Raw genomic sequence first — 21,376 nt, forward strand, 5'->3', positions numbered from 1 at the left:
TGGATAACATATTGGGAAAACGAATTAAATATGGGAAATGTTAAAGGATATGACTTAATCTAATTCAATTGATTAATGTTGAAAGGATGAAGTATTCAATAATTAAAGTATATAGGACGATAATATGTAGTTTATAGAAATGTTACAAAGAATTATAATGAATTAGAAAACAAATACAGAGGGGATTATATAGATATTAATGTGATAGAGGAGGGGAGAGGGGAAGTCAGGGGAAAAAGTCAATATTGATTAGGCTGATTAGTTTGGAATTGTTTTATTTTAGGCAACTATGAAGATGACAATACTGAAATTGTATGTGACTTAATAAGAAAATAAAAAAAATTATAAAAAAAGAAAATGCGTCAGGTCCTTATACGGTTGCCATCCTCCAGGTACTAGCTGGAGAGCTCCTGCTATTACAACTGATCTCCAGCCGACAGAGAGCCGTTCGATTGGAGAAAACAGCCGCTTTGGCAATGGGACTCATTCATTCATTCATTCACCTTTAATGGCAATGGGACTCTATGGCATTGAAGTCCCTCCCCTCCTCAAACCCCGCCCTCCTCAGGCTCCGCCCCAAAAACCTCCCGCCCGTGTAGGACCTGGTAAGCCTAGGTCCTTAGCGCATTAAATCGGGGGGGGGGGGGAGAGGGGAGCTTCCTACACAGGCCCGAGCCTCTTAGTAGCACGCGGGCAGATGCGCGCGCACCTTTTGCAACGCGTCGCTTCACCAGGCGTTCCGGTATTCGAGGCTGCAAAAGGGGCAGCCGAGCGGAGCCAAGGGGGCGGGGCTTAGTCCCACTTCCGTCCCTCGAGGGGGCGGGGCTGCCCCCGCCGGAAGCGCTTGTGTGGAGGTTGTCGTCGGTGGCTGCTTCCGCGGCGCCATGCCGAAAGTGGTGTCTCGCTCCGTCGTTTGCTCGGACACCCGCGACCGCGAGGAATACGACGACGGCGAGAAGCCCCTGCACGTCTATTACTGCCTGTGCGGGCAGATGGTGCTGGTTTTGGGTAAGGCGCGAGTGGCGGGGCCCAACTGTTGAGGGTCACGGACGGTTATTTTTTGTCTTTTGAACTTTATAATTTTGTAACTATGAGTGTACTAACAAGAGCAGATAATTGAAACTCTTGTGTATTTTCTTTTTATTTTTTTATTATTGTATTTGTATTTGTTTTGTTTAATGTTACAAAAATAAATATATATATATAAATAATAATAATAAAAAAAAGGATCACGGACTGTGCCCTGGCAACCACGCCCGACAGCGTTTACTCGCGTGAAATCCGCAGGGATTTCAATTGGGCGTCACTGGAGGGGATGTGGCGCAGTGGCAGAGCATCTGCTTGGCTTGCAGAAGGATGGAAGGAAGAAAGAAAGTGTCCTGGGTCGGGCCTCAAGCCCAACCCAGGACTTGCTCCAGGGCGCACACCCGAAGTTCTCCCCCCCTTACTGGCAGCTCTGGGGAGGCGGTGAAGCGATGGTGCGGGACGGCGGAGATGTTGGGGCCCAGCGCAGCAGCATCGGTCACCTCCCAGCTGGGAGGGGGCAGGGGAGGAGGGGGCAGCGAGGGCGAGCGCGCCAACACTCGCGACCCCGCCAGCCTGCGGGCGACCTTAGGGGGCAGGGAGGGAGAAGGCAGAGGCCACGCAGCCACTCCCGAGCCAGAGGACTTGAGGGTGGCTCCGGCTACCCCACAAGCTTACAGCAAGAGTCAGGGACAAGCGCGAGCGGGGGAGAGGGGGAGGACGGCGGGAGATGGCAGGCCCTTCTCTGGCAGACACGCGGCTGTTGAGGGGCCGCCTGGCCCTCCGCAGGCGCCCTGAGAAGGAGGAGGCGGCAGGCGAAAACGGCCTGGGGAGAGGCGCCTGAGGAGGAGGACGATGGTGGCGGCAGCCTGGAGCGGGACTTTTGGGAGCCGCCTGAGGGGGACGAGGAGGAGGAAGGCGGCGAGGAGGAGCTGCTGCTGGAGGAGGAGGCCCCGCCTCCTTGCTGCTGGCCTCCCCGCCGCCTGTCAGCTGTTGGGGGCGAGAGGGGGGAAGAGGAAGAAGCCAGCCGCGTGAGTGCGAGGCAGGAAGCTGACGCGCCCACGCACACACGGTGGGGGGGGAGCTCAGCTGAGAGAGGGAGGGGCACAGACGACCCGGGAGGCCTTTTGGAGCCCACCCGCGGGTGCCGGCAGAGAGGGCTACGCGTGCCGGAAGTGGCACGCGTGCCATAGGTTCGCCAACACGGGGCTAGATGGTCTCAGAATGTCATTTTTATATAGGAAGGTGGGATAGTTAATAAATGCCTGGAGGGCAAAGAGACTAACCTTTTCTCCAAAAACTTTTAAGGATGTACTAATAAAAAAATAAGGCATTTACAGTGCATTCCTATGCATGGTTACTCCAGTCTATTGAAATGAATGGGCTTAGACTGGAGTAATTCTCATTACGATTGCACTGTTAGGCTGTCATCAAGTGTACACTTCCAAGAATTGGTACTACTTCCATTGGTTCCAGGCTGGATTTCCTGGCAGCCTTAATTTCTTATTTTAGAAATTAAATTTTGTTTTGTGGGATATTCTGACATGGTTTGTATCTGAACCAGAAGGGCATAAGGATATTTAGAGGAGGAGGCATGACTTAGTGGCAGAGCGTCTGCTTTGCATGCAGAAGGTCCCAGTTCCAATCCCTGGCATCTTCAGTTTAAAGCAGCGGTTCCCAACTATGCTCCACAGAGCGCTTGATGCTCTGCAAAACACCTCCTTGTGCTCCGTGAAGAGACTGGGGAGAAAAAAATTACTGTCATTGGTTTTAGTATATAGGTGCTGGGTGAAAATTAGTGCTCTCCTGAAAAGTGCTCCATGACTAAAAAAGTTTGGGAATCTCTGGTTTAAAGGATCTGGTAGTGGATGACGTGAAAAACCTCTACCTGAGAATCTGGAGAGCTGCTGCCAGTCAGTGACCTTGATAGACCAGTAGCCTGACTCCATTTAAGGCAGCATCATGTGTGACTTTATGTCTTCTTTTCGTCACTAACAAACTAAAGATGTAGTGTAGTCTGCCTCTGTTTGTAAAAAAAAAAAAAAAAAAACAGGAGTTATAACCATTTTGTATGTGGTGCTATTCAAGTGAAAGCCAATTTTATTTTTTCCTGGAAATAGAATGAGTACAAAACAAATACTTCTGTGAAAACTATGGTGACCAAGGGCCTATCTGTAGGCCAAAATTCTGCCTGCCTGCTGCTTTAGAAAAAGAGCCTGCTGGTTGAACCTCATTTCCGTACCCGGCATCTTAGTTGACTGGCTTGTATTCTGCAGATTGTCAACTCGAGAAGCTGCCCATGAGACCACGCGACCGAGCCCGGGTGATTGACGCTGCCAAACATGCACACAAATTCTGTAACACCGAGGAGGAGGAAAATGTTTATCTCCGCAGGTAGGCTAATTCAAGCTCCACTGGGAAATACCTGTGCAGTAAAGTTTCAGTAGTGCTATATACGGTGAAGGCCAAATGCTTCGTCTTCTTCCACATTCCTCTGCCTTTGCCATCACTTCTTCTGCCCCTGCCACCACCCTGCTAGCTCTGTATCTACTTTCTTTCTTTGCTTCCCTGTGTAGCTCCCCTTTCTTCCTTCTTTCCTCTGCCTCTCCTCTGCCCTGTCTCCGGCTGCCTTTTTTCAGATCTCCTTCCCTCCAGTCCCCTGCAGTGTTTTCTTCCAGCCCTCAGCCCCCTTCTTGTTCACCCTTTTCTGGCAATCACCTCCTTCTTGGAACCAGCCCACATTGTTGGGTTCCATTTTGGCTCATCCTGAAAACCCAAAAATGCCGCTTGGAGGTTTAATTTTTTCCCCTCAGCACTGGCTACACATTCACACAGTGCTGTTAGTGGAGGGTTACCCCTTATGCTTAAAAAAAAAATTTGTATTTCCCCCAAGTTTGGGGATTCCATCAAATTTGTAAAAAGGCAGCTGGCTCCTCCTTGTAGATTATTTGTATGGTAGAGCCATGTGATCACCAGGTGCTTCCTCAGCTCCCCACCCACCCCATCACACCTTCCAGTAGCAATGACTGAGTTGATTTTAGAGATGGCATGGCTTGCGACTGAGAGTAAGACAATGTCAACTAATACCTGTGCTGGATTACACGCTGCTGTTACAGAGAAGCCTGGGGAGGTAGAATAGGAATCTGAGGTAATTTCTACTACTTCCACCTCCCCTTCTCTTGGACACCAACACTTTCCTTTTACAACACAAACAAGTTTATTATCTATTCTTTATAAGGGCTCAGTGGTTTGGTGGATAAGCAAGGAATATAACAAGTTATTGGTTATTACAGCAAAGGACAACAGAAGTCTGTTTTAAAACAGTTACAGATTCACACCCCACAGGATAACTGAACTGACAGGTTATTTCTGTCAGAGAGAGAGGAAGAGAATGACTTTATTTGGAACTCCTCCTTAAACTCAAGAGTCTCAGCCTGTTGAAATAAGGTGAGCTTATTGCTTGGGATATATCCCTCAATCCCCTCACAGTCCCTAACCTATTTCCCTATGGTAACACAGGACACTGTCTCTATTCCTTCCTCTTTATCAACCCCTGAGCCCTGTGTTCCTATACTATGGATGTCTAGAACTATAGAGTTCTTTTCCTTCACTTTGCGAAGTCTAACAACCCAACTAATCTCCTGGTAGTTTTCTGTTTCTCTGTTGCTTCCCCAAGCTCTATCTGAGGCGATGATACACTTTCCCTCCATTTAACTCTCCTCCCCACCTCCCAGGAGCTCCACAGCCTCTAAATGGCTATGCCACTTAGTATCTGCCTATTCCCCTGTACTCAGGGATGCCTGAAGGGCAGAACTAGAGGCTGTCACCTAGGCTTATTAGATAAATTATGATATAACAAAGGGATATAAATCCATATCTGCACTCCCCAGAATCCACTTTTATCACATGTGTTTTAAACTTACTGGTAATGTGCAAAACTGCAATTTTCAGGTAACTTCTCTTGACACACAGGTAATTTTTTTGTTATGCGTTCTTTTTAACGGCAAATGGAGCCCAGTGTTTGGCTGGTGCCTCTTTTCTTCACATAGTAAGTGCTGCCTGTTTTTCTTCTCCAGGCCAGAAGGCATTGAACGACAATACAGGAAAAAATGTGGAAAGTAAGTATCTCCTGAAGAAAGTATTCAGATTACATTGTAGGAAGGGCTGCATACTTCTGTATGTAATGTTAAATTCCATGTCTGTATATTCTGTGATACCTCAGTCCGTTGCTCAGAAGGCATGGCTTCTTGAATGTGAACCTATGTCGATATGTGTTTATACGCCTTGATTTGCCAGCGAATGGTGGCTGTTGTTTTGGGAAGGCTAGCTAGGCACGGATTTAACATTTGTCTAGATCAGGGGTGTCAAACATAAGGCCCAAGGGCTGGATCCGTCCCCTTGAGAACTCTTATCTGGCCCACAAGCCAACTGAGGCAGCCACCCTCCCACTCTCGATCTGGGCTGGCAAGGCCTGGCCTGACCAAGTGACATTTATGTCATATTTGGCCCTCGTAACAATTGAGTTCAACACCCCTGGTCTAGATCATGGCTCAAAAATTGCTTCAAAATCCTAACTGTCAGCATAACATTCTTATATGCAGAGTTGATCCAGCACCTGGGATTTTCCCAGCCAAAATTTGGACTAATGGTTGAGTTAGCACCATAACTGCCGTCAAGGCGCAGCCAACTTCTGGCAACTCCAGCAAGGGGTTTTCAAGGCAAACGATAAGCAGAGGTGGCTTGCCATTGCCTTCCTCTACAGAGCCTTCCTTGGTGGTCTCCCATCCAAGTACTGACCCTTCTTAGCTTCCGATGTCTGATGAAATCGGGCTGTACTGTGCTGCCTTCCTTTCCAAGCTCCTTAACTAACAGGTGACAAATTTTTAATGCAAGACATGTGAATTGCTGGATCCCGCAATGTTTGGCTGATGGGGCAATGAAACTATATTGCGGCTGCCTTAAGAAACCGATTATATGTACTAATAAAACAATACTTAGAGCAAAAGCAAACAAATTGCATGATTAAAAAAATTAATATCGGGAGCTGGAGTAGCAGAATGGGTCATGAGCTTTGATCTGGGAGATCCCCAGTTCAAATTTTACCTCTGCTGCAAATGCACGCTCTAGACCATGCAAGTCAACCTCTGTCAGCTTCCATTCTGCACAGAATAATAATAATGGCCTACCTCACAGGGGTGCTGCAAAGTTACAAGACAGTGTACATGAAAGCAGTTTGAACTCAGCACTATATAAATGTTTAGCATTATAAACATAATACTGGCATTCGCCTATTGCTTTCAAATGTTCCTAGTACTTCACATACCTTATTTTGTTTGTAGTCAACTTCTTGTAAACCAGAAAATGGTGTTTTCATACACGGTTGTTGCTCGTGATCATAATGGAGCAACACCCATACCAGACATATCAACTTGATTCTGTCAGATTAAAACAAACCATTTGTTCCTTTTTTTTTAAACACAAAAACGCTTGATATATTCTTCCTCAGGTGTGGGCTGCTTCTCTTTTACCAGCACCAGCAGAAGAATGCCCCAGTGACGTTCATTGTCGATGGTGCTGTGGTCAAATTTGGACAGGGCTTTGGAAAGACAAACATTTACACCCAGAAGCAAGAGCCTCCCAAGAAGGTAAGATGCATGCCATGATCGTAACACCTTGCAGGGAGGTGGAAGGGGACAAAACGGCAGGCGATGCTGTATTTGAGGTCCCAACAACTAGAGCCTTTCTGTACCGTTGTGAATTGTATCTTTTTTTATCCTTTTTAATGATAAGCACATGGGCCTTGTGTTGAGGCAGACTTCACCGTGAGCCTTAGATAACACAATCCCAGTCTGTCTTGATTTATTTACTTCATTTATTCCCCGCCTTGGCTCACATAATTCTTTTCTCCTCCTTTTTACCCTCACAACAGCCCTGTGAGGTAGTTCAAGCTGCGAGTACACTACTGGCCCAAGGTCACCCAGCAAGTTCCCTTGGTAGAATGGGGATTCAGACCTGGATCTCCCAGATCCTAGTCCAGGACTCTAACCATTACACCACACTGGCTTTGGACTTCCATCAATCCCTTTTTCTTGTTCCAAGAGACCTGTTATCATCATCAACAAGGAAATCGCCTCCCCACTATCACAACAGCAGGTCCTGCCATGGGCTGGCTGGGGTGCTGATGGGACTCTGCCTTCTGCACAGCTGACTCCATAGTCGGGTGATTTCTGGGAAGAAGAGCTTCTTTGCGCACTGCTGATAGGACAGCTGGTTGTGTGTATGTTTGGGGCTGCCCAGGTAGCACTACTGAAAAGTGTTTGTGGTTGCATTTCCTAGGACCTGCAGCCCCCCTCCCAACGTTCCCTAAGTGAGGTGCTTTTAAGTCCCATGGTATGCATCAGCATCCTGGTGTATCGGTGCAGTGGTTAGAATGTCATAAGAAAAGCTATGCTGGAGCAGACCAAGGCCCATCGAGTCCAGCAGTCTGTTCACACAGTGGCCAACCAGGTGCCTCTAGGAAGCCACAAACAAGAAAGACGACTGCAGCAGCATTATCCTGCCTGTGTTCCACAGCACCTAACATAATAGGCATGCTCCTCTGATTCTGGAGAGAATAGGCATGCATTATGACTAATATTCATTTTGATTAGTAGCCATGGATAGCCCTATCCTCTGTGAACATGTCCACTCCCCTCTTAAAGCCTTCCAAGTTGGGCAGCCATCACCATGTCCTGCCCAACTGGGATGGGGTGTGAATCCCAGGGCTGCCAGGTCTCCCATTATAGTGGGAGACTTCCCAGCAGCAGCCCCCAACCCAGAAAAGAAGGATGTGCCATGGCAACCCCAACCATGGTGTGTTCAAGGCAGAAGGTGAGCAAAGGTGGTATGCCATTCTCTTCTTCATAGCAACCCAAGTACTAACTGTGACTGACCATGCTTAGCTTCTAAGCCCTGATAAACTCAGGCCAAACTGAGCTTTAAAAAGTCAGCCAAAAATCACCATCATGTCAATGGCGTGATCTCATTTCGGGGGTGACGTCACACTATTGACACGACCCCCCCCCCAAGTCTCCTGCTGAGTATCTGACTGGCAACCGTACTGCTGAGCGGTGAAACTCACTGGATGAGATTGGGCCAGTCATTCTCTCTTGGCCTAAGCTACCTTAAGAATTGTTGCAAAGATAAAAAGTAGGAGAGGGGAGACAGGTGCGCTGCCCTGAGCCCCTTGGAGGAAGAGCAGGAGCTTTTTAAAAAATGGAAAGCATTCAGCATGGCTATGGGGCTGTGGCTCAGTGTTAGAGCCTCTGCTTGGCATGCAGAAGGTCCCAGGTTCAATCCCCGGCATCTCCAGTTAAAGGGACTAGGTAAGTAGGTGATGGGAAAGACCTCTGCCTGAGACCCTGGAGAGCCGCTGCCGGTCTGAGTAGACCATACTGACGTGGATGGACCAAGGGTCTGATTCAGTAGAAGGCAGATTCATGTGTTCATCATACTGTTCACTTTAGGCAAGACCTGCTGGGCTGCAGAGCTCCCACAGAGGAGCAAACAGCACTGCTCCTAATAGTGAGTTGTGGTCTGTGGCAGCGAAGTCTCACAGGTCAGGCCCCCTCTGAAGGGGGCATTAGATTCCCAGCATTAGATTTCCATGAAGCTCCTCCAGTGCAGCAAAGTCAGAGAGCTCAGTATGTTATCTGAGCCACAAGCTCTATCCAAATAAATAAAGGAACCTCTTGTTGGTTTCCCAGGTGATGATGACCAAACGGACCAAGGACATGGGCAAGTTCAGCTCGGTCACCGTCTCGACCATTGACGAAGAGGAGGAGGAGATTGAAGCGGTGAGTCTTTTCCGTCCTTCTCACAGCAGCAAGTGATGTCCAAGTAGCCTTCTGTGGCAGATCATGAGAGGGAGGGCAGGAAGGGTTGTGTCAGTATTTGGTTCTCATGGCCCTTTCTTACACGCCCAGGGTAATGCTGGTCACCATGGGCAGGAAGCAATTTTTCTCCAGGCCAGATTGGCTAGGGATCCTGGAGGATTTTTTGGGCCATCTTCTGGACATGGAGGTAGTGGGGGTGTGGGGGGAGGTAGTTGTGAATTTCCTGCATTGTGCAGGGGGTTGGACTAGATGACCCTAGTGGTCCCTTCCACCTCTATGATTCTGAATTACTCCATCAAGTTGTTAAGAAAACTCACATGCCCGTGAGTTTTCTTAAGGGGGTGGTGATTTTTCACTGATTCTTTCCTTCCACTACAACCCAGTGAGCCTCCCCAGATTTTGTCCTTTGGGTTTCAGTAGACCCTCAGGAGCAGCATAACGGGGCTTCAGCAAGAGGAAGGAATTCTTAAGAAAATGTAAGTTCCCTTAACGTAGATGGACACAGGCCACTGATCAAGAACAATATGCAGTTCCCCCATCTCTGCAGTTTCTGCGTTTGTTTCTGCTCTTGGGACCCTGCTCTGGGCCTTCTTCTGGATGTGTGTTCTTTATACATCAGATACATGCATGTACACACAGTGCCACATCACAGTCTGCTTCCGCCATTTGCCTCAGTTTCAAAAGACTTTGGCCATTTAGACAGGGCGAGGAGAAGTGCAGTTGTCCAAGAAACAAGTCCAGATTTTTGGGCCATGAAACTAGTTGGATGGTTTTTCAGATCCCGGCCTTGTATCTATGGCATATCCCCACCCAGATGGCAACATCTGGGACTTTATTCTCCTAGAAGAGGGAGGAAAGGCAGTGCCGTTTTTGCTAATATTTGTAATGAGTGCTGCAGAGCAGTACTGTGTTCAGCTACAAGATAACGATTCATCATCTGTTTTCCAGAGAGAAATTGCTGATTCCTATGCGCAGAATGCCAAGGTGATCGAGAAGCAGCTGGAACGGAAAGGCATGAGCAAGAGGAGGCTGCAGGAGCTGGTAAATTTAACTCCCCTGCCCCACAGACCCTTTCCTTTTGCTTTGAGACAGCAGTCAAGGGGCTAAAACAGAACAAGTTGAAAGCTCAATCCAGACCAGATGGAGGTGATGCTGGTCAGGAAGGCTGGTGCTTTGGAAGGACTGACACCCTCTTCTTCTGGAGGGAGCAGAGTTTGCATTTGCAGAGCAGGTGAAGAGCTTAGGAGTGCGCATGGACTCTGGGGGTTACCGCACTTTGTATTCCCAGCGACGTATTAAGAGTTTGAAAATGTTATAAAAAACATCGCTTTAAAAGGGTTTTTGGATACCACGGCTTATAAATGGTTGGAAGACGTCTTCACAGCTAAAGGGGTCAAACAAAGTGTGAACAGTGTTTTTTATAACGTTTTCAAACTCTTAATACTTCGGTGAGAATACATAGAAAGTGCGAAAATTATTTTTTATAACATTTTCAAACTCTTAATACATCGCTGGGAATACAAGTGCGGTAACCCTGCCTTGCTGTTTTGAAAAGCACGTGGCCATAGTGGCCAAGAGGACTGTCTGTAAGCTCCATCTGGTTTGCATACTCTAACCTTTCTTAGGGTTGGATCCAGACTACATTTTCCACTCACGGAAGGCACTTTTGTAGTACAGAACATACCTTCTTCCCCCTTGACCCGCTGAAGCCCACTGATCTCTCCCAAATGCTGCTTCTTGGGATCGGGGGCCCTCAACAACCTCATGAGTGGCAGATTGGGGGTCTGCAGCTGGAAGAGGAAGTTGGGGGCAATTACCCTACCCCTTCTGTTATCAGAAAAGTTAGTCTGGATCCAACTCGACCTTGACCCACAAGGGAAAACTGGGATATTAATAGTATAATAAATAAATGTTGGGAAAATCAGTGCAATTATTTTCTTTCATTGCTGTTGCTTGATTTTCACTTTCTTCGTCCTTCAAATAGTACACCTTAAGAGTATATACTAGACACAGTGATCTCTGCCTGTTATTGCATACAGTTAGTTTTGTTTATACAACCAACTTGTCAACAGGAAGACCCTAAAATAATTGATAGGTTGATGACATTAACCCTGGAAGGATAATAGTCAGTTGCTGCAGGGGAAGCTGTAACTATTTGGAGCATGGTGACGCATCACAATGAGGTATTTAATTGACGAGACAATCTCTTGTCTTGGGTCGGCCAATTAGTTCAAAGGAGAGATGGGAAACTTTTTTGAGTTTCACATAACACCTCACCAAATGAATAAGTAAGGCATAATGCTCGAAGACTTCCCTCCCCCATCCCAACAAAAAGCTTGGTACTGCCTCTCTGGCTGGTTCGGTAGAGCAGCAGCTTTCCAACTTGTAAGCTTTTCCCTGTTGGGGTTGTGCAGGGAACCAGGGAATACCAGGGTGGACTGTCCTTTTCACTTACCAGAAATGTTCTTGGAGGGCTGCGGGTGGCCGGGAGTAAGCTGAGCGAAATGGCGCCACAAAATCTGTTGAGCTCGGATCTGGGCCGCAGCAACATTGAGAATTTTGAGAACATGTGTAGTTCAGTGATGAGCCTGTAATCGCTGTTGTCACTGCTGCAGTGAAGGTCTGCAGTGCAGGGCTGCTTGGCTCAGTTTGTTCTAGGTCTGTTTTAATGTCCCAGTCCACAGCAGCTCACATGTCTGCTACAGAACCGTAGTGCACTGCAGAGGATTCTGGGAAGTGGCCTAGGTTGCACAGTAACAACTGGCATGTGGGGCCTCGCTGTGAACTGAATGCTTAAAAACATAACCAGTGTGATCCCACATAACCAGCACATTCCTGAAAGATGCACACTGCAGGAGAAAATTGGATTGAGCAAGCTTGACTTTCAGGGAAGCTTGTCCTCCCTATTAATGATGTTCTGATTAAGGAGCTCCTAATAAGCTTCTGAAGAACACCAGTATTCCTTGAATCCCACTGCCATTCATCTGCTTCTGTTTCATATTAGCGTGCAAAAAAAAAAAACCCACAACCTTTTTCTTCTTCCTAATTTTAAATCAGGCTGAACTGGAAGCCAAGAAGGCCAAAATGAAAGGAACACTAATCGATAACCAGTTCAAGTAAGAAACTCTGAGAGGTGGTAATCGCCAAGACGTTTTGTTTCTGAGGAAGAAAGCAAGCTGCAGCAACTCCCATCCTGCGTGGCGGGCCAAGTGAAATCCGGACACATCTTTAATGATGGTCATCAGCTTCACAGATGGGACTGTTCTGGTTTCAGAGATGGATTATCTGTTCTGTTGTATGCCATGTTGTTAACATCTTCTGAAATTTCTGGTTGTATGCCTGGGAAGTAATCAATCAACACAAGTTACTGGCAAGCAACCTGACCCTTTCAAGGTAGCCTCTTGTTGAGGGTGTGTATATAAAAGCATTAATATGGCTCAGATACGCTGAAGATTTATGATTATTTTTCATGGGTAGGCGTCTGCCCATCTAGAGGTTTTTTTTAATTGATAACACAGAAACTAACTGTACAGAAAATAAAACCTTGATAAGTTAACTTTTGAGGCCTGCTGTTTCCCCCACCTCATTTGACACAACCGGTAACATCTGTACCGTGTAAAAAAGTTTCTCCTCTGTAGGCAAGCGTAATACATTTAATATATTTACACTCCTGCTCTTCCTTTGGGAACTTGGAGAGGCTTTTGAGTGGCTCCCACTCAGGCATTGGCCACCCTGAGAACTGCTTAGCTTTAACAAAGTAAAAATATAGATATAGATGGCTTTAAAAGGGGGATTAGGCATATTCATAAAGGATAGCATATTCATAAAGAAAGCTGATAGGAAGAAAGTAGATTCCTTTGAAATGTGGTGTTGGAGAAGAGTGTTACAGATATCATGGACTGCCAAAAAAAAAATCAGTGGGTTATAGATCAAATCAAGCCTGAACTTGAAGCTAAAATGACTAAACTGAGGCTATCGTATTTTGGTCACATTATGAGAAAACAAGAGTCACTGGAAAAGACAGTCATGCTAGGAAAAGTTGAGGGCAGCAGGAAAAGAGGAAGACCCAACAAGAGATGGATTGACTCAATAAAGGAAGCCACAGCCCTCAGTTTGCAAGATCTGAGCAAGGCTGTCAAAGATAAGACATTTTAAGGACTTTGATTCATAGGGTCGCCATGAGTCGGAAGTGACTTGACGGCACTTAACACACACATGGGTCAATCGCTGTCTATGAGCCCTGGTGACTAAAGGGGATCCTCTGTATTCGGAGGAGAGCCAGCATGGTGTAGTGGTTAAGGTAGGGGTGTCAAACATAAGGCCCAGGGGTTGCATCCAGCCTCTTGAGAGCTCTTATCCTGCTCGCGAGGCAGCCACCTCCCACCCCGATCTGGGCTGGCAAGCCTGCTGCGGGCTTGCCAGCCAAGGCAACCCCCTCCCCCCTGTCCTCAGGTGACAATTATCAAAGACTTAAATAAAATAAAATACTGAAGAGTGTTTTTGCATTAAGCATGTTGGTATTTTAAGTATAAAATATCATTAATTGGCTTTACCTGTGTCTTCTATAAAGTTTATATCTTTGGTATCTGGCATTAAATTTTATGGTACACATGGCCCAGCTTGACAAAGTTACATTTATGTCAAATCTGGCCCTCGTAACAAATGAGTTGGAGAAGGCCTGTACCTCAGTGTTAGAGCCTCTGCCTGGCATGCAGAAGGTCCCAGGTTCAATCCCCGGTATTTCCAGTTAAAGGAACCCGGCAAGTAGGTGATGTGAAAGACCCCTGCCTGAGACCCTGGAGAGCTGCTGCTGGTCTGAGTATACAATACTGACTTTGATGGACCAAGGGTCTGACTCAGTATAAGGCAGCTTCATGTGAGTTTGACACCCCTGAGTTAAGGTGTCAGACTAGGATCTGCGAGAGCCAGGTTCAAATTCCCACTCTGCCATGGACACTTGCTGGGTGACCTTGGGCCAGTCACACTCTCAGCCTCAACCCTGCCAAGTATTTGGATGGGAGATCTCCAAGGAATAACGGGTGTGACGAGGTAGGCAATGGCAAACCACCTCTGAACGTCTCTTGCCTACGGGGTCACAAGTAAGCTGTGACTTGATGCCCAAAAGAAAAAAATTCTGAGGTAACAATCCTCTAAATACTAGTGCGGGGAAGGCCTTGATCTCGTGACTTTGTTTCACCCTCCAGGGGAGTTGGTTGAGTGCTGTATGAAACAGGATGCAGGACTAAATGGAGCACTGGTCTCACCCAACCGGGCTCTTCTTATGTTCTTAACATCCTCTATGCCATTCTTTGGGCTGCAGATAATCTGTAGTTGCTCAGGGAGGGGATTTACTTAATAGCAAAAGGGAGGCAAAGCAATATCTGTTAGAGGGTAGGATAAGGGGGATCTCCTGAGAAAGGCCGAGGCCACGGAAACGCTCTTGTTTTGATTTGCCGTGCTGCAAGGCAAGGTGAAGAAAGCTGATAGGAAGAAAATAAATTCCTTTGAAATGTGGTGTTGGAGGAGAGCGTTACGGATTCCTTGGACTGCCAAAAAAATAAATCAGTGGGTTATAGATCAAATCAAGCCTGAACTGACCCTAGAAGCTAAAATGACTAAACTGAGGCTGTCGTATTTTGGTCGTGTCATGAGACGACAAGAGTCACTGGAAAAGACAGTCATGCTAGGAAAAGTTGAGGGCAGCAGGAAAAGAGGAAGACCCAACAAGAGATGGATTGACTCAATAAAGGAAGCCACAGCCTTCAGTTTGCAAGATCTGAACAAGGCTGTCAAAGATAGGACATTTTGGAGGACTTTCATTCATAGGGTCGCCATGAGTTGGAAGCGACTTGACGGCACTTAACACACACACACACAAGGCAAGGTGACCCAGTTAACCTAAGCAAGCAAGATCCCAGGACCAATTGCAGCTGCGGTAAATGTACGTCTGGTTTCAGAGCTCTGCTTATTAAGTGATGCCGAGAGAGGGTGTGATAGATGGAGAGATAAACGGGATGCGGTGACGGCTGGGAATATGCGTCATTTCCATTATACAAGAGCTCTGCTGCAGTAACTCTGTTTGGCCAGCGGGGGGGGCTTCAGAAGCAAAAGCAGAAGCAGAACCAAGGCGCTGATATCCTCGCGACAGAACTGCATGTTTGATTATTATCTCTAGCCTGACCCTCTGAAAGCCTGCTGGAAAAGATTATGCCACATTCCTTATCTTATTTCCAAGGAACACAGGACAGAGTACACGGATCTCCTTTTTATCCTCACAACAATTCTGCGAGGTAGGTTAAGCTGTGGGAGAGAATGGCCCCGAGATCGCACAGTGAGCTTCATAGCTGAGGACAGATTTGAACCTGGGTCTTCCTAGTTCTAGCCTAGGCTGTCTAGAGATACACCATACAGCTGTTTTGGAAGGCAAGTATGGAAGTACAACTACTAGCCTCAGGGGGAGTTAATCTACATCCTTGGGGCCATCATGATAAAGACTGCTTTTGTGGCTACTGTTCTCACCTGTAGATAGTTGGAACATGAAACAGATCTTGTGATTCTCATATTTAGGGGATTTGTAAGAATCTCTTGAACAGTGGCAGGAACATATAATGCCGCTTTAAAAAAAGAGTTAGATGCATTGTATGGAGTAGATTGTATGAAGAGTTCAGTATCAGAAGAGTTCAAAGTTCTGATAGTTGTGGTCAACTGGCCTCGGGAAAACAATCTTGCCACGGTCGTAGATTTTTACCTTTTTTTCTAATGACCATTTCCAACATCCCTTTACTGTTTTGGCTCCTAAGAGCACGCCCACGTTTGCTCCTGTCGTGAAAACACATATTGGAAGGATTTATGAATATGTAGAGATGCCAATTTACCTGTAGGTTTCTTCACATGCCATTGTTCAAACTGCCAACAGGCTTGAAAATCAACCTTGCCCTCTTGTACTGTGTCCGCCACTTTCCACTTTATTTGTTCCAGTATGTAACTAGCGGAGTACACACTGTGTTCTGCCAGGATTTGTATTCTATTGTGTTCTTCTTTATATATTAAAACTGGTACGTCACAGGGTAGGTACCAACCTTGCTACAAGTGATTGGATCCTGATTTCTTTTTCCACTGATCTGAGTGTGTGCACGCACTTGTGGGGGATGATTTTGGCTGATTATCCTCTCCTGCTACACACACTGTTCTTCTATCTCTTCCTGAGGGTTCCCTGTTCCCGAGGAACAGAATTTGGGGGACTGTAGTGGGAAGAGGAAGTCGATAACACTGCCAGAAGGGACAATTTTTTTCTGGATCCCTCACTTATTAAATGGCTTTCTAAAGCATCAGTGTTGGTCCAGCTAGGCCAGTACTGTCTATTTCAGTGGTTCTCAACGGGTGGGCTGCAGGGTTTTTGTACAGTTACAGGTTGAGTATCCCTTATCGCAAATTTTTTTTAAAATGATCCAAAATCCAAAACTTTTTGAACACAAAAGGTCATAAAATGGTACATATGCAGGGCAGTCACGACAACAGCAGGTTCCCTGCGATGCCCCACATGCACAAAATTATTCAAAATATTGCATAAAATTATCTTCAGGCTATGTATATAAGGTGTACATAATACATAAATGAATTTCGTGTTTAGACTGTGACTTTCTGGCATGCTAGTAGTAACCTTGGACACTCGGGGGTCTCCTAATCCTCCGCTTCCCCTGCCCATTAGCAAGTATGTTCTATGTGCCCCTTCCTGCCATCCCTACCTGCCTGGGATTGTGCATTGTGTGCATATTTTTATGTCCTTAAAAATTCCCGACAAAATGATAAACATAATAACAGAATGCCTGTAAACATTTTAGCTTTGGTTTTGATGGTAGATCCCAGGTTCTTTGACAGAATGCTTGGTAGAACCAAAGGTACGGAAAGTTGAGAACCACTGATTCATTCTGATTGGCAGTGGCTCAGAGGGGGGTATTTCCCTTCTTTGCTACCCATGATCATTTTCTATGAAGAGGCTAAGCACTGTACCTGGAAGCCTGTGCAGGCAAAACATAGGCTGTACCCCTGAGCTATGGGTCCTCCCCCATTGCCTCTTTTGCCAACACTGATTTAAAACGGATGTTCAAAAGCTAGAGACGCTAACTGAGCATGGCCAGTCTCCACAAGCCTAGTGGTTCCCAGAACTCCTTCAGTGCTGGTGTCCTCTTTGGGCGTGCCCCGGACATGTTCTTCCTTAAAGCCCAGCCATACGTGTCGTCTTCGTGTCCTTAACTCGTCACTCTGGGCTCTTCTGCAGCCAATGCTTCACCCTGTCTGTTGTTTGAGAAGGGTTGCCCAGGCATTCGAATCGTGACAGGAGCAAAGGTGGGGCTTCAGGGAACCAAGTACAAACGCTTCCTGCCCGTTCACATCTCCTTAAAAGGAAATCCACCCAGTGGCGAAACTGCCATGTCCCATGTGTGACCTTCTGTCAGGAAAGGGGGGGGGGAAATCTGTGACAGCTTTTCCGTCTCTGAAGTTCATTCTTTCAGAACGTGGAAGTCGAAAGGCTTCAGGTGGCTATTGCAGAATTCTTGGTCGTTTTTTTTTTTTTTTTTTTGTCTTTTGGACAGATACGTAGTTCCTTATCAAGAGGTGTACTTGAAGATCCTATTAAAATATACCAGGGCTCATAACAGCTATATAAATATTCAAAAAAAACAAGAGACACCCCCAAATTATTTTATTTGAAATAATGATCTATAATAATAGTTACTTTTTCTTATTTATGTAGCACTCTCAGTTTACATGGCACTTTTAATAATGCCATGTGTGTTTGTGTGTGCCGTCAAGTCATAGCTGACTTATGGTGACCCTGTAGGGTTTTCAATGCATGAGATGTTCAGAGATGGTTTGCCATTGCCTGCCTCTGCGTGGGCTGAGAGCGTTCTGAGAGAACTGTGACTGGCCCAAGGTCACCCAGCAGGCTTTATGTGGAGGAGGGGGGAATCGAACCCGGTCCTCCAGATTACAGTCTGCCGTTCTTAACAACTGTGCCATGCTGGCTATGCCTTAGCAAAATTTAAAAAGAGAAATCCGTCCCAGAGAACTTACAACATTCTACAAAGAGAAAGTTCTGAACTTGTTTTCATTAGGTGTGTATCCCAATTAACAGAGCTGAAATTTTCATCTGAATGGTGCCGTTCTGTCCAATGGGACTATGTAATAAAGGGTGAGTCCCTTGAAATCAGGGACATCTGAAACAAACAGGCAAAACAAGAAAGATGGAAGACTTGTATCTTTTCAAGGATGATATTCCCGACTGCTGGTCTCAACCTGCTGAGCAACTTGTTAGGTTGTGTTTGAACTGGAGTGGTTTAAACTGAACAGCACAGCTGACGCTTTTTATGGTACACACCAGGACAAGTTATCTGTAGTACACTGTGTGTGTACAGGTGCTTCCTCACATGGCTGGGATGAGTATAAAAACAAGAGTGGCATGTGGAAAGCTAGCATGCCAAGGAAGAACTGTAGCCTAGGTTCCTTCCTGATATGCTAGATTTTTAAGTGAATGGAGAAGAGTGATTGGTGTTTGGGATGTGTAACAATATTCCATCATGCTATCCCTTATCTGCAATCAGAAGTGGTGCAGTCCAAGAAGGCGTGTGCCACATTATATTCTGAACATGTAGCATGGATCTCAGCCATCTGGACAGGCTCTGGCATAGAGTATGTAACACAATGGCTGTTTATGCATGGCTGTTTCCTCAGTCACCCCACCGACTATTTTGGGGCTTTGTTTTGATTATGCTTGCAGGTGGTGTAGTGGTTAAAAGAGGTGGTTTGGAGCGGTGGAATCTGATCTGGAGAACCAGGTTTGATTCTCCACTCCTCCACAGGAGAGGCGGAGGCTAATCTGGTGAACTGGATTTGTTTCCCCACTCCTACACATGACCTTGGGCTAGTCACACTCTCTCAGCCCCACCTACCTCACAGGGTGTCTGTTGTGGGGAGGGGAAGGGAAGGTGATTGTAAGCCGGTTTGATTCTGCCTTAAGTGGTAGAGAAAGTCACCATATAAAAACCAACTCCTCCTCTTCTTCATTTTCAGGCCATCAGAGGTCGCCTCGCTCTCCCTGCTCGTTTCCCCTGTGTTTTCTGGATCTGTGCTTAGCCAGTATCCAGAAAATGCACAGAAACACACAGGTGGAGCGAGGCGACCTCTGATGGTCGGAAAATGTAAGCATAATCAAAGCAAAGCCCTGAAGTAGTTGGCGGGGTGACTGAGGGGAAACAGCTATGCAAAAATGGCCAGTGCTGTTATTACATGCATGTGGTCCCAGGGTATGAATGTAAAGCACATCGCACAGCTACCTTGCTGGAACCCTCTGTACACTCCCTTGGATTCTATGATTGAAGCAAGGCAGGATATAAATGAAAACACGTGTTTAATGTCCACAGAAGTGACTTTAAATTCTTAAAGTGCTTGAAAGATATTAAAATCAAAATCACAATAACCAAAAATTGAGTTACTGTACAAGCATAACAGTAACTACAATAATAATAATATCGCTAGTTAACAATAGTTTAACCTTGTCGTGCCTTTAAGGAAACTACTGTTACCAGATATTTCGCAACACGTTTGGTTATTTCTGGGTCAACATCACCTAACAGAAATGGGACCACCCAAGAGTCAGCAGGAAGATGATGTCTTGATAAAATGGGTGCAATCCAGGTGGCCCTAGGTATAGCCCATAGATCACAGAACAACAGATGGTGATCTATTGTCTCAATTGCTCCTGATGCACAGACACATAGCCTATCTGAAAATGGGGTTATATCAAACCGACCACTCAATTCAGCTGTTGGAAGGCATGACGACATCTGTTTAATTAATTTACCTTTCCTAAAAGCATCTGGCTGTGCCACAAACTGGCTTTTATTCAACCACATGCTCCGCTGTCTTTTTTTACCTGCCAAGCTCCGAGGTCAAAGTTTTTGCTTTTCACGTGATCCCTTTTCAGCTGTCACTCGCCCCCGCCAAGGAGAACAGGGCGTTGCATTCTTCGCATTGCGTGAAATTCCTGCTCCATACCAGCAGGACTGTAGCTGTACGAGGCGGCACAGAAACCAGTTTGCTGAACATTCTCCAGGGCCCATTAGCCCAGAGGGAATTCAGGGCACGCAGATCATTAACAATGCCAAGACCAGAGGAGGGGATGGGGTGGGAGGAAGCTGAAGAGTAACAAGAGAACTGGACACTTAAAGACTAGCAAATAAGCGGGTACAAATTCTGACACAGCAAGGCTCTCAGTATGCAGCAGCAAAACCAAAACAGAGTCTAATGGCCCCGATCGGTTTGTGTGTGTGTGCGTTAAGTGCCGTCAAGTCGTTTCCGACTCATGGCGACCCTATGAATCAATGTCCTCCAAAGTGTATGCGACGAACAGCTTTGGACTTTCCTTTTGCATCCATTCATGTCAACCACTGAACGTCCTTTCGGCTTTAGTCCAGTCGCGTCATTAAGAACAGCGCTACTTGTACTTGTCCTCCACTCTGCCCCAGTAGCTGATTGAGTGCCTTCCAACCTGGGGGTCTCATCTTCCAGCACTATTCATTTTGGATTGTCTCATCATAGGGTTTTCAAGGTAAAGGTTGGTCAGAAGTGGTTTACCAGTGCCTGTAGCATAAAACGTTTTGTGGCCATTGGGTTTTTCAAGCTATTTTACTCTTTGAGACCTAATTTTGTAATAAAATATAGGGAAAGGGGTATCTCTTAGTGGTTTTCTCAGTAGAGGGTTTGCTTCATAGTATTTATGGGCTCAGGCCTAAGCCAGTAATATATTTTTTTAAACCCACATTCTACAACCACCTGTCTCTGAGGCCCCAATACAGTTGCCCAGATAAGCTTTGCTTGGGTGCCTGAAGATTCTCTGGTGGATCTTTCGAGAAAAGTTCCACCATCATTATATTTCTTATTATTTTATTATTTATTCCCCTGGTTTTGACTGTGCTTTTCAACCACCGAAGGAAACCTCCACATTCATAGGCAGTAAACCTCTGAATACCAGTACCAAGAGGCAATATCAGGGGAAGGCCTTGGACTCTATGACTTGTTATTGGCCCTCCATAGTAATAGATTGGCTGCTCTGTGAGACAGGATACTGGACTAGATGGACCACTGGTCTGATCCAGTAGGGCTTTTCTTATGTTCTTAATCTGTGTCATCCTCTGCCCCCTTCACTGGCCTCCCCATCAGTCCCAAACTTCTTACCCACCCTATCTTTCCGCCCATTCACTTATCCCTGCCTGTGACCTTCACTTCCCCCCAACACTACTCCTATAAGATACCTAAAAAAAAAAAAAAACCCACCCAATCTCCCTTGCTTTCTTTCAAGGGTGATGTAGTGGTTAAGAGTGGTGGTTTGGCGTGGTGGAATCTAATCTGGAGAATCGGGTCCGAATCCCCACTCCTCTACATGAGCGGCGGACGCCAATCTGGTGAACCATGTTGGTTTC

At 46.2% G+C, this 21,376-nt stretch overlaps 1 protein-coding gene across 1 annotated transcript; it reads left to right on the forward strand.

The window, feature by feature from the left end:
* The first annotated feature begins 884 nt into the window (after window positions 1–884).
* On the forward strand, window positions 885–12,040 carry STEEP1 (STING1 ER exit protein 1). Its single transcript, XM_056859615.1, has 7 exons — window positions 885–1,008; window positions 3,300–3,417; window positions 5,100–5,141; window positions 6,530–6,668; window positions 8,769–8,858; window positions 9,846–9,938; window positions 11,955–12,040. Exons 1-7 carry the CDS (start codon window positions 885–887, stop codon window positions 12,015–12,017), a joined length of 669 nt encoding a protein of 222 aa, XP_056715593.1. The 3' UTR covers window positions 12,018–12,040.
* Window positions 12,041–21,376: the final 9,336 nt, after the last annotated feature.

Source organism: Euleptes europaea, chromosome 13 (assembly GCF_029931775.1).
Source record: "Euleptes europaea isolate rEulEur1 chromosome 13, rEulEur1.hap1, whole genome shotgun sequence".
Lineage (NCBI taxonomy): Eukaryota > Metazoa > Chordata > Lepidosauria > Squamata > Sphaerodactylidae > Euleptes > Euleptes europaea.